Raw genomic sequence first — 13,522 nt, forward strand, 5'->3', positions numbered from 1 at the left:
GAACAGCATTCTCTCAGCCAAAACTTGCCAATAATTTTCTGAGGGTCTGCAAAGAGGAATCTTTCCTGGTAACTCTTTTGGACGACCTCTACTTTAAGCCACTAACTTGAACTTCCCAGGAGAGAGGTAGAATCTAGCTCACAATGTACAATTTGAGAATAACTTCTCTATCACTCATGCAGTCCTATTTAATGAATATATGCACGACACAAATTAGTTAACCTTAAATTAATGTTACTTACTGGAAAATTGTAAGCACAGTTCTTCCTCACTGAAATATACTTCTTTTCCTGTTCCAAAGTTTGAAGTTGTAGTTGATTATCATTGTGTCCATTTTCCTGTTGTAAACCCAGTGTGGAAAGCTTCTTATAGAATTCCAAAAAACGTAAGTGCTGTTCCGGAGTAAAAATGCCTAAAAAAAGAGTTTACTTTCCTCATTACATATGCTATTAATAACGTCCCAAAACAAATCTCATTTACAAAAGTGTCAAATATGTCGATTTTTATCCCTCCTCCCTGCCACCTTCTGTCTAGCAGAGTGTCATCAGTACACGATACAGAAAAAGTGATTACAGAAACATGACAGCTAACTATAACAGAGTGAATCTTAAATTCTGTTTACATAATTCTTGAAATACTCAGGACTTTAACTGCAGGATTGTGAATATGTTTGTTTGTTCCACTAATACTGGTTTCTTCTTGATTAAATTTTTAGATCTTTATGGAACTCAGTCACATGATGAATGCATGGTTGCAGAAAGGTGAAAAATTAGGCCATGTTGCTACAGATAATAAAGAGGTATAAGAATAAAATAGAAAACTCAGAACAAACTGGAATGCAACTAGCAAGATGACTTCAGAAACTACAAGTCATTTTATAAGTGCATTAGTAATAAGAGAGCAATCAAGGAAAGGCTCAGTTTTCTACTCGAGGGAGAGGAAAGCTATCAGTGATTGGTACCAAGAAGGTTGAAATGCTTAATGCTTTTATTTTCTTTCTCAAATTCCACTAGTATCAACAGGCTCAGTACAATTAATAACTGTGACAAAGATTCAAATTTTAAGTAGAGAAGGAACAGGTCAGTGAATACTTAAATAGAAGAGGTTTTCAAACCATGCAGGGTCAGACGTGCTTCACTCCAGTATTCAGAAGTATTTAAAGTACTAGCTGCTGAAATCTTAAATAAGTGAGATATCAGAATGGAAAAGGGCTAAGTTGTACTGATATTTAATAGTTAGAGAGGTGAAGGACAAGCCATATAATTACAGATCAGTCAGATTACTTTCAGGTTTTGAAAAAATTCGAACAACAACAAAAAAAATATATACTTGTAAATACCAAAAAGAAAACAAGAAAACAAGTAGCAGCTAACATGGCAAAAGCAAAACTTGTCAAACTGATTCCATTTCCTTCTAGTACTGAATAACAGGACCTCTGAACAGAAAAGAGGCAGTAAAGGTCATGTTTTTCATAAGCAAAATAAGGGATCAGGAAAGAGAGATTAAAAACTATGAAGGTGCTGCAAAACTGCTTGGAAAAACAGTTAAGGGAAAGTTACCCATGGTTCACTGAAAAGATAGGCAACTGTATAAAGAAAGGTCTATCCTAGTTCTGGTACTATTCAGTATTTTCACTGGTTTTTTGGATGTTGGATTAGAGACTTCCTTATTCAATATTCTGATAACATCAACCTAGGAGGGAGAGTGCTTATTCTTCAGAAAACAGTTTAAAATTATCTGTATCACCTGCACAAGGCCAGGAAAAAGAAAGACTAACTAGCTGTCAGACTTAAAAAAAAAAAAAGGCTTCATAGGCTGCACTTGAACAAATAATGTCAAACTATCACAAACCGTTGGAAAAAAAAAAACAACGCAGTTTTTCATACTGAAAAATGTAAACAGCAATATAGCTTGCAAGACAGATGAAGTAACCCCTTCACTTTGGTCAGCTCTCCTAAGGTGTAACACTTCAAGAAAAATATGCACCTGCTAGACAGAGTTCAGAGATGAAGAGATCAGCAATTAAGATGATGACTGGGAAGACATGATAAGAACAGGATGGACTGTCCTAGCTCTATGTTTCTGTAAATAACAGCTTGAAACTGTGGAACAGCCCTTTTGAGTTCTTTGTAGTGAAGCAATGGTCACTTTAATAGTCTCTAACATGATCATAGAGGATCATTTTAAAGATCTGTAAGAAAGATCAAAGGGTTTAAGAGCCTAGGGGGAAATTCTCTATAATGTAAAACCATGATTCTGTGCTGTCCCTCTCCAGGTAAGCTCTGTGTAGAAGGTATATGGTGGGCAGAATGATCAAGGAAAGATTTGCTGTGCTGAAGTGAAAACCACAAAAACTACGGGAGTCATCCAACTCACAAGCTCCAGAACATCCAAGAAGGAATCAAAATAAATCAGTCAAACCAATAAACACCATGTTTCCATCTCCGACCCTGTCTGAACAAAAAACTCTGTCCCTGTCTAAACATAAAAACCCCAATAAACAGATGGACACCCAAAGAGGAAATTCACAAAATCCAATATTTATGTAATAGATGATTTCGGACTTTTACTTCCGTATTTCCTTTCCTAACTACCATTTATTTCATTTGATACATTCAAATCTGGATATTTTCCTAGGGCTTCAAATTCTCCAATCTTCCCTCACTTTTAAGATTTTTTTTTAAAAGAACATTAAATCATACCATATAATCCATTACACAGTTTCCCTAAATGGAAAGATAAAGAAACTAGGATAGATTCATCTGCTTTGAAGGATTTTTCACAGAATGATTTCACTAAGGGGAGCACGGTTTGACTCCTATCATCTGAAAAACAAAAGAAATTTTAAAAGTTAGCCATTTGTCAACATTTTAAAAAGAGCACAGAGAGTGGACTTCCATAATAAGTTATGAAAAATCTCATTTAACATGCTCAGGAGTATTTTTGGCAGGCACTCACTGGAGGCAGAAAACAAGTGGTACAGAAAATGACAAACATACTACCATAATACAGGTCCTAATTTGAATACCTTACCTGGTTTGGTTTTTTTTAGGGACAAGGCATCCCCCAATAGAGGATGAGACAGAGAATAAATGAACAGTCACTAACTTCTCCATTCACCAAGAATACAGGGAGAGAAAGAATACTGCAGTACTCCTACAGTAAGATTTCCTACAGTAGTAGGAATACAGGGAGATCAGGACCGAACATGAACATGACAGTAAAAAGAAAAAATCTGGATATGCTGTAAGTGAATTTTTTCAACCTACTGAGAAGAGGAGGTTGAAAATCTTTTGGTAAACAATAAATTCACAGAGAAACAAAATAATTAAGGGCAAAGGAAAGAAATGAAATAATTTAGAAATTAAAGTCAAATCCAAGCACTCTGCCTCCTTATAAAGTAAAGGAGTAAATGTTCAAAGAAATGTGTGTTTTGACTTGTTTTAAATAAAACCATTGTATTTTAAAATGTTCAAGTTTTAAAGGGATTAGGATTTTTTAATGGTAGATCAACACCAAAATTCAGCAAATAATTATGGCTGAAAAAAATATTTAGGTTGACCTGAAGAAATATTCTGATATTGTGGGAAAGGAACCCTAGGATATAATTTTGGGTCATCTACCTTCAAAATATTCATTTTCTAGTTCAGCCATGAAACAAAAAACTACACAAACCAAATTTCTAGAAACATACCCCTTACAAACCTGTAAATAATCCCTGATTGCTTTCTCTAAGCTTTTTTCAATAGCTAAAAGCAGTATTTACAGCAATTGGGGGGTGGGGGAGGAGGAGTGAAGACTGAGAGGCTCAAAGAAAAACACAAACTTGATAGCATCAATGCAAAGGCTCAATAGTTTGAAACTTAACTTACTATCATACTTACTGATATAAGCACTAACTGTTAAAAAGTCCATTTATGGTATTCTACCCAAAACTATCTTATTTATTTATGTACTCCTCCATATGGCTTATATGCAATCATGTATTTTAGTAATTCATCACCAAGTTCCTGAACAGTAAATATTTGCTCCTCACTTATGTATCAGGAAAGAGTAGTAGAGTCAGTAAGATGGGAGTGGGAGTGGGAAATGTGGTGCAAAATACAGAGTTGCTAATGAAGACAAACAACTGAAGAGCTTGGAAAAAGACAGTACAAAGAGCAAAGTGGCAAATAATGAGCAGTGATCAACAATATAAAATATTTTTTTCATATACACTATAGCCATGATCTATCACATACCTTGCTGCTTTGTACTTTTCCAGTTGTAAAAAAAAACCCCTAAAACCAAAAAAAACCCAGCAGAGAGCACAATTGGAACAGAGCCAGAAAAGCTGGCTGTTACTGTCTTCTCCATCCTCCTGAAAAAATTGAGATGGAGCAGTTGACTGGAGGACAAGGCACAGCAGTTACCCAGAATGTTGCCCTATACTGGAGCAGTCACAGCAGCTCTCATTCAAGTTTGCTCCAATTAGTGTTGAACTGAACTTGTGATGAGAACCTGAGAGCCATGCGTGTAGGTAACCCACCACCACTATGTCAAAAGAACCACATACAACAGAGAATTTCTCCTTCCTCACATGAAGACACAGACACTCACCCATACACCTGGAGAAGCATGAAATATGCATGTTGATCAGAGGAAAGATATAGAGCGCTAAGAAGAATACAAGAATCTGCATTTTCTGTTTTAAATACAGAAAAGCTTTATAAAATACACGCACTTTCTCATTGCAAAGAAGAAAGCTTTCAGGGCCATAGAGTCACAAGTTCAAAGGGATTTAAATAGTAATTGCTGATGCTTAGTACCTCTAAAACCCATCAATTGTGCATGTTGCAGTTTATGGGACATGAAGAAATATTTTCTGTTCCAAAATTTACAAATGTGTTTGACATATAACACTGGATGTTAAAACCTGCCAGGTTTACTGATACCCACACAAATATTGTATCATTGCCCCAGTCTGGGTTCTTCAGTTCAGAAGGCAGGCTGCAGTCTGGAGATAGGACTAGCTTTACTTCAGTTAAGAGGCAAAAACTAGTTAACAGGAAAAAAAGCATAAGCAATGTCACCTATTGAGCTAACATTTTGTATTCTGTGTATTAATAGCGTTAATACTAACAACCCAATATTCCTATTATTTATACAGTAATTTTACTCATTCCATTTAGCCAGATTACATTAGAAACTTCGAATAAGAAAACTGATTTTGTGGACAACTGGTTCACCTTCCCTAAAACTTACTGTGTATAAAGCACTGCAAGACATGAAATACATAAAGGGTAAAACAATAAACACATAAAATCACAAATGTCTGAAGAATGCAGACAGAACAAAAAGCATTTAAAAACATTTATAAGATACATTAAAGCATTAAGAACTGGGCTAGTAAGCCTAAATTAAATTCTTACCTGCATCAAACACATCAAGCAGATTCACTAACGTCTCAAAAGCTGCAAGGCGTACACTGCTGCCCTCATCTCTTGCCAGTTCTACTAACTCTGGAAGCACCACAGTTTTTGTTAGTTCTGTCCTGCAAAGTGAGGCAAGCAGTCAAGAGAAAACTTAGAATGAAACAATATTGCCACAGCAAAACAGAATTCTTCCTTGAAATACTAATTTAGATTTTTTGGGGGTAGTGAAGAAGGAAAAACTGACAAAGTTGTAAGGAAATGAAAATTAAACTAAAACCTCCAGTCTATCTCAGGACTTTTTTCTTTGTCAGCCAAAGAACCATGCACATTTAAAATGTGGAACTTCATCACTAAAAAAGCATTCAAATTAGCTCAAAATAAATCAGAGAAAATGCAGTCTGGAAAAACTCAAAGGAGCCCAGCTACTTCACTGTGTCAGTAAGAAAACTGTTCTGATCAATATGCAGAAAATTCTCAGTGCGATGGTCCAAAGCCAAAAATTATTAAATATCAGTCATGTTGGATTGAAGTGTCTGGAAATCTTATGCTTCAAAGATGAGACTTCTTTACAAAGGGTAAGCAACTACTGCTCAGAGAAAACACGGCTTCACAACTAGTCCAAACACTAGCTTTTAGGCTTGTTTTAAACTAGTAAAGAAAGGGTTCTGCTTGTCTCTTTTTGCCTTGGTAATTACTAGCACTGTCTGTATGTGTGACAGTCCTGACAACTTGAATCTATACATTGGCAGCAGATTGCTGTATTAGAGACATACTTAGAAATCAGAGTTTAATCAGAGAGATGACTAAGGAGGGATGAAATACTCTTGACACAGAAACATTTGCGCAGTAAGGTGACTGGCATAAGACAAAACGAGATTCGCTTCCTGGAGCAAAAGTATAGCTTCTGTAGAAGGTACCAACCAGCATAATTTCCCATGTCCCAGTGTATAACTGATTCTTGATTGCTTTAAGAAATTAGAAAGATCTTTCCTGCAGCCCTACTATCAACAAGAACTGGGAAGACATACCCAGTATTTCCACAATATTTTTTCTATCACGCCCATTTTTTTTATTTATAGTAGTCAAGGTTTCTAGTATTTGAATTTATCTGCATTTGAGTGAAGAAGCCCACTTTGTCCTGTTCTCATGTACAGCCTCTTGGTCTGCTTGTCAATTAGTGAAAGCTGTTGTAAGCACCATATCTCAAGAACAGGATCCCAGCAATTTATAATAGCCAGGGATCTGGCCCCCCACAATTATACTGCCCAAAACATAAAGCTGCAGGGAAACACTCTGACAAAATTACACTACATGAGCGTTAACCAAGACGACAAAATCAAAACTATGTTCGACACTGTGAGCGACTGTGTATGAAGAGTTTAGACTCTGTCATTTCAATCACAGGTTTTAATACATAACCGATCACAACCTCCAGGATGCCAGATTTTAACTGAAATAAAAATGCCCAAAATACCCCTTCCAATCAGACGAAACAAGTAACAGCTGTCCCTTTTTTAAATCAATATGAAAAATAATACTTTCAAACATTTATAATCAGCATCAGTGATTTGCGCCTTACAGAGTTTATTATTGTTACCAGCAAATCAAGATGTAGCTTAACAGTATTCTTCCAAAGAGATGATTAATCATTCATATAAAATTATGAGAAAATGACATGATAGCATTTAGTGGTAACATCACTAAATAGTAAAAATAAGCATTGGAGCTGTTGTCACATTATGCCTTCAACATTTACCTAAAAATGAGCTTATTTCTGTTTATTTAATTGCCTTCATTTTCCTACTACCTATTCATCCTCAACATGAAACACTGCAATAGTTTACATACTGAAAATACCAACAGTTCACCATTTCTTAAGAGATTAAAGCATCTAAATCATTGGGAAGGGACTAGGCAAACACCTCAGAGAGACAACAGTGTATATGGATACATTAATGCTAAAAATAAAAGTTGGGGAGGAATTAAATAAAGGAAAATATACAGAATGGACCACTAACTGATAACTCTGTATTTAGCCCTATTAAACCACTATTCTAAGGCTGGGTAAATGGCCAGTAATACCGTCATTTGCCACTGCATAATATCTAGGTTGTTTTAAGACTTTCAGCTCCCAGGTATAATAAATGCAACTAAGTTCATTTTAAAGACACTAAATAGAATGAAGAAAATTTTATTTCCTTTCCAAAATGGTCACTTGTTAGTATACGATATTGCTACCTTGTTACAAATGAAAACAACTTTTTTGCTTCTTCTTTCACACTGCTTAGTATATGTTGAACTGAAAAAGCATCTGGAGGAGGAGTGAGGAAAAAACCACAAATGCACACATTTAGTTCTTATTTTAACACCTGGCTGTACAAATACCTATCTTAAATGTAAAATAAAACTGCTGAAAGCAAATTCACACAGATTCACACAAACTGTGAGTGTTTCCAAGTGGTTACCAACAACAACATTTTCTGCTCCTCACTGAGCCACAAGGCAAGGAAATCTGTGCAGCTGTACATTCTTAAAACAAAAAAAAAAATGTTTCAGTAATATCTGAAAGGAATATTCTCTAGCTATATACATATCCTAGATAAGTTATTTTACTCAGAATAACACGCTATTTAAAAAAAAATTAAAAAATTGCTGTATTATGTGTCACAAATAATTTTCAAAGCCAAATTCATATGATTACTTCTCAGCTCTTGACTATAGCAGAGGTTAACTAAGAAGGTTAGAGGAATCCATGGAAATGCAGATGGTATCTCAAATCAGACACCAAAAAAATCTCATGGGATTGAGCAATAACAAATAAGAAAAGAGGAAGGAGAGTGACTGAGATAAAAACATACGGCCTAGGAATGGTCAGGGGAGAGAAGGGTAGGACTACATCCTAAATCAAGACCCAGAAATTGGGGGCAGGCAGGGGTGGGGGAGAAATGCTTTGCAAATATGTTTCTGTGGCTTTCAATGCTGGTGGCATCAAAAATTTTCAAACTAATATGACAGTTAGAACCATCCCTCCCTTCAAAACTCAGTAGTTATGGAAATAAAAAAACCTGGTCACTCCCTGAAGATAAATAGAACCCTCTCTTTCACTCATCTTTAATCTCCCACTAAACAGAATTCAATTTTTAAGATACATAAAAATACATGAGATACATGCATACAATAAAAATAAATGCATGCGCAAAAAATCCAGTAATTCAGTTTAGTAAAATGAGTGTTAAATTTCCAGTTTTACAAATATCAACAATATCAACAAAAACTACATTTCTTTTCTGTAATCACAAGTTCTTTTAAATTTAAAGCCATTCAATATGGAAAATGTTAAAATGATTTACTGTGCTAACTTACATTTTGTTATAAAAGAAAATAAGTACAAAAACAAATGAGTAACTTCACTGAGATGAAGTTGATGAAGATGAATATTGTGTTTTCACATTATTCACATCCTCTCAACTTTTGCAGGACAAGGACCTTGCAGAAGAGATGCCTGAAGCACATATATAAAACTATTTTGTATGCAATAAAGACAAGTTTATCTAGGAATCTAAAAATTACTATCCTGCATGACCTTACCAAAACAAAGTTAAATTAAGTACATGGCAGTAATGCTTGGTTCTTGCTGTGAATATTCATTCCCTATATCCAAGTAAGCTAAAACACTGCCTGAACATAGACTTTTCCAGTATTCCATGGCTGAGAGGTAAATAGCATTGCTTCAGGAATTTCTGGTGTTTTGTTTTTGTTTTTGTTTTTTAAATAACTCAGAATCTAAAGCACAATATAATTCTCCATTAAAAAAAATAAATCGTTCCACAGCCACAGGAAGGCATCTTTTCCACAAACACCAGTACTAACAAACTGAAGTGCTTATTTACCATATCTTTCAAATTACATTTCAGTTTCAGCCTCATCCTTGAATTTACTCATAAATTCACAATTTTAAAAAGCCAGAGGGACTCTTAAGATCTAATCTATCCCTGCTGTGTAACACAGGGCAGGGAACCTTACTTGATAATTTCTTCAAGTCTGTAAGAGAAGCTACTGCTTTTTTGTCTTCCTGACACAATAACAGGTAGACAGACCTGGAATTTTAAAATATTTGTTCACTCAGAGACTAATCCTGTGTGGGTAGTTAACATGTTCTATTTATTAAAATAAAAGTTCCAGACTTTTTCTATTCCTAGATGCGCAACACTGAAGCTTAGAGTAAAAGTTGATACTGAACTGAAATTTGCTTACGAAACACATTTAGCATCCTTTTGCAAAAAAACTGCACAGTAATTATTAGAAACTGCTAATACTTGCATAATCCTCTTCCATTTTTAAATAAGCCCAATGACATCAATGGATAATTGAGATGATTTCAAGAAGCTATAGATGAACTCCTTATTTACAAAACCCTGTTGTTTGTATGGTTCAGCAATTTTACTATCAGAGAGAAACAAAACTCTGAAAATGGAAAACAGCCAACTGCCATCAGCCGATTCCTAAGAACACATCTGTACACTCCAAATTCATTACTGAGTATGAATGAATTAAGTTAGAAATCTTAAAAGCAGTTTTTAGGCTACCATTAAATAATTTAGAGACAGATCTTGCATTTAGAAGCAGTTAGGCAAATTGTACTCACCCTATTCCTTTAGCTATATGTTCCAGTTGCCGACACATGCAAGTTCTAACTTCATATTCCACATCCTGGCACAGTGGTTTTACCAAGGGAAGAATCTCTCTTTTAATGCTAAAAACGTGAACATTTTTTATTACTATACAGAACAAGAATATATAAAATCCACTCTGTAGTACTCAAATTTTAACATACATTACTTCTAATGGCAATTTTTTTAAAACTAATTTATCACACATGGTAAATGATTGTTCTGAGAATTTGCAATTATAAAAGAATACTGTATGTCAGACACAAATATGTGCTATAAAGAAACAGAAAAGGGATTATTTATAGTCATTATAATTTGTTCTTATTTCATCTTCTTTTTTTTTAACTACAAAAATAGTAGGTAGGCTTAGAGATGCTGTCCTCATTTAATAACCATCTTCAGTATAATTTTTGAACAGCCACTGTAAGAATACAAAGAATTATATAAATGTAAGTGCAAATCCCAATTAAATGTCTCTAATACCTAATCTTTGGTATGCAAGTATTGCCAAAGAGGTATTTGGGAAGAAAGTAGAAAAATAATTTAAGATTAAAAGCTTCAGTACTGCAATGCCTTTATGCAAGTAGACCCAAGTATTCATGTTAAATCAATGGCAGATACAAAATAACTATTCTGAATTCTGTTTAAGTAAAAACACATACTACAACTTGGCAGAATCAGCCATTGTGTTTCCTTTCACTGCCCAAGATGCTGTCATGAGTACTCATAAAATATCTCTATCCAAATCCTTATGTTGTTGCAAAACTCAAGAGAAATGATATGAAGACATAGACAAGAAAATTTTCAAGCCAGCTTGCACAGCCTCCACTCATTCCAGTGAAAATTAATTTACTTCTTACAGAAAAATGTGGCCTCACATTTCAAAAAATTGTACAAAGTCTTGGGAGTTTGGCATTTTAGAATACTCTGAAGTAAGGACTACTTCCAAAAAAGACTTATTTTTAAGTAGCTGTTGGAACAGAGAGTAGAAAAAGTAATGTTCTATTCCAAGGTCCTGACTTTTTCAGTACTCTGTAAAATAACCTGGGAGTCGTGTGAAATACAAAAGAAAATTTTTTAATTATAGTATAAATTTTACAAGAAAAAATGGTGCCATTCCGAAGAAGAATGTGAAGATATGCTTATATATTGCCCACTCCTGAGGCCAGATACATCCCCTGAGCCTATACGAAGACCACTCCTGCAAGGGGAATGAGAGTGTGTCATGAATCTTACTCAGCCTGCCACATTCTGAACCTGTGGATCCAGGTCTGTTTTCAGCCCTCTGAACTGCACTCAGAGCCCTCTACTAGAGGATCAGTAAGTCCCAGAAAATTCTCAGCCATCTTCTTAACATCTACCTTCTGTACAGAAACGGCGCTACTATCTGTTCACTGAAATGAGGGGTTTCCTACTTCTGAACAGCAAGGAATGATATTAAAGAAACCCAACAAAAGAAGGTATGATTATTTAACTTATTATGGCTAACTCTATTATAATTTCTCATAAGATTCCAAGTAATCTGGATAGTCACTTTATTTTCATGAGAATGTAACATCAAATAAATAAAAGCAATTGTGATTCTGCCAAATCTACAAATTTTGAAGATAAAGATTTGAAGGCTTTGGTAACATTCTCAAAAAATACTACTTTATCATGTTCATTAACTTTTGCATGTCCAAGAAGTGTAGTCTACATAACAAATGAAGGTGTAGATAGCTTCCTTTTGGTTGCCTCTAGTTCTTTTTTAATGAAGAAAAAAATCATAATTTAAAGAAATTTATTCCTAAATGTCTTGTCATGGTCCTGTTGTTCATCTTTACCTCTCAATTCTTGCATTTTGGGGCAGATAAAAATCATTACTAGAGTGGAATTCCTTAGCTAGACGTGGTTTGTGTGCATTTAGTAGCCCTCGGTGGATTTCTTTTGCAATGCAAAATCACATGTGGCCAATTCTCTGGCTAGGAAACACATTTGGTGAAATGGTCATACTACTGTAAGACTGGGTAAACTGTCCAAGGAATGTACCATACCAACGGCTTTGGGCAGATAATTTATTCAGGTTTACTTTCATCATTGCTTCCCTTTTCTGCACTGCTGTCCAAACCCACAGACACTGAATCTAAGAGCTGGACAGTATCAGGCAACAACAGTGGCTCCTGATACATCTCCATATAACTAGGGATAGAAAAAAAATATATCTACATGTTAAATTTGGTTAGACAAATAAAAAGTTAGGAACAGGATTCTTCTCTTTATGTCAAGAAACTCTAAGATGATGAAGTTGTGTTTTGTCTCTGTAAATTGCAGAGAAATCCACTGTTTGGCTTTTTTCCTAGTAGGAAAAACAATATGGAAGAATGGCATGAAAATGGTAGCCATTTCAACCTGTGGAAGAACATACAAAGTGAAGTTATAAACTGATGAACATCAGCAAGTCTGAATATGCTAGTTATATAATGAACATTTTTTTATTAATTAATATCCAGATAAAGGGATCTGTAAAAAGAAAGCATTTAATTTTTGCAATAAAGTCTACTTTTCTTGTAGTAATTTTTGCCCACTAACAAAGAAACACTGGTGTATACTGTGGAATGAAAATATATGTAATGTCTACTTACATATGAGCTTCAAATTTGTTAGCTAATTTTCCCATGATTTTACAACTAACTAAGCGGGACTGAAGTGTTTGAGAAAGCTGTGCTTTGGAAACAAGTGGATTCAGGATCTGTATGAAAGAGAAAAGAAGAAATATGAACAGAAGAAATGTAAGCAGTAAATAATGCATTTCTCTTCTTAAAAAAAAAAAAAAATCTAGAAAAACATATCCCAAATGTCATCTACCCCCTTCATGAAATTAATCATTACTAACAATAATGATGCCTATGTACATTAATAGTCTATTGGAAACCTGTATTTAAAATTCAGTGCTAATTATAGCATATTAAACCCATATCTTGGCCCAAATAGCATTTTATGATTCACATCACAGCCACAGTTTTACATTTGTCTACTTGTGTCTTTATTTTGAGACTAAGTTGTATATGAATATTTATAACTATTAGCTGGTAATTTTCACAAAAGTTGCTAAATACGTTTCTGCACAAGAAAAAAAAAATATGCAGAGAAAGGAAGAAGAATTCTCTCTGAGGTTCTCTCTCCTAAGTTTTCCCAGGAAACACCTCTTCTGATGTAAAGTATTGAGGCAACGATCCCTCTCGATTATGCATACTTTGGGAATCCGTAGGGAAGGGGTTTCATTTCCATACAGACACAGAAAACCTGCATCTTTATTGGAGCTCTGATGTCATTTGTTGTATCACCTCTGTGGTGCCAGAAACAAACAAAGGCCGGCAGAACATCATATTTAGATATCTTATTTTTTGCCCAGGAACAATCACAGAAATCCAGGTGGCAGGCTAAGATGAACATTACAGA

At 34.8% G+C, this 13,522-nt stretch overlaps 1 protein-coding gene across 3 annotated transcripts in view; it reads right to left on the reverse strand.

The window, feature by feature from the left end:
• PPP4R4 (protein phosphatase 4 regulatory subunit 4) overlaps nucleotides 1-13,522 on the reverse strand; it is a 72,723-nt gene that overhangs the window by 22,255 nt on the left and 36,946 nt on the right. For all 3 annotated transcript variants that reach the window (XR_011324684.1, XR_011324683.1, XM_009917941.2), the window contains exons 6-10: nucleotides 12,706-12,812; nucleotides 10,060-10,167; nucleotides 5,412-5,533; nucleotides 2,703-2,825; nucleotides 243-412 (exon numbers count right to left, since the gene is read on the reverse strand). Coding sequence is in view for 1 of the 3 variants with exons in the window: in XM_009917941.2 (XP_009916243.1) it covers nucleotides 243-412; nucleotides 2,703-2,825; nucleotides 5,412-5,533; nucleotides 10,060-10,167; nucleotides 12,706-12,812 (630 nt within the window). In the remaining 2 variants the exon portion in view is untranslated. The remainder of the gene's footprint in view (nucleotides 1-242; nucleotides 413-2,702; nucleotides 2,826-5,411; nucleotides 5,534-10,059; nucleotides 10,168-12,705; nucleotides 12,813-13,522) is intronic.

This window comes from Haliaeetus albicilla, chromosome 5, assembly GCF_947461875.1.
Source record: "Haliaeetus albicilla chromosome 5, bHalAlb1.1, whole genome shotgun sequence".
NCBI lineage: Eukaryota > Metazoa > Chordata > Aves > Accipitriformes > Accipitridae > Haliaeetus > Haliaeetus albicilla.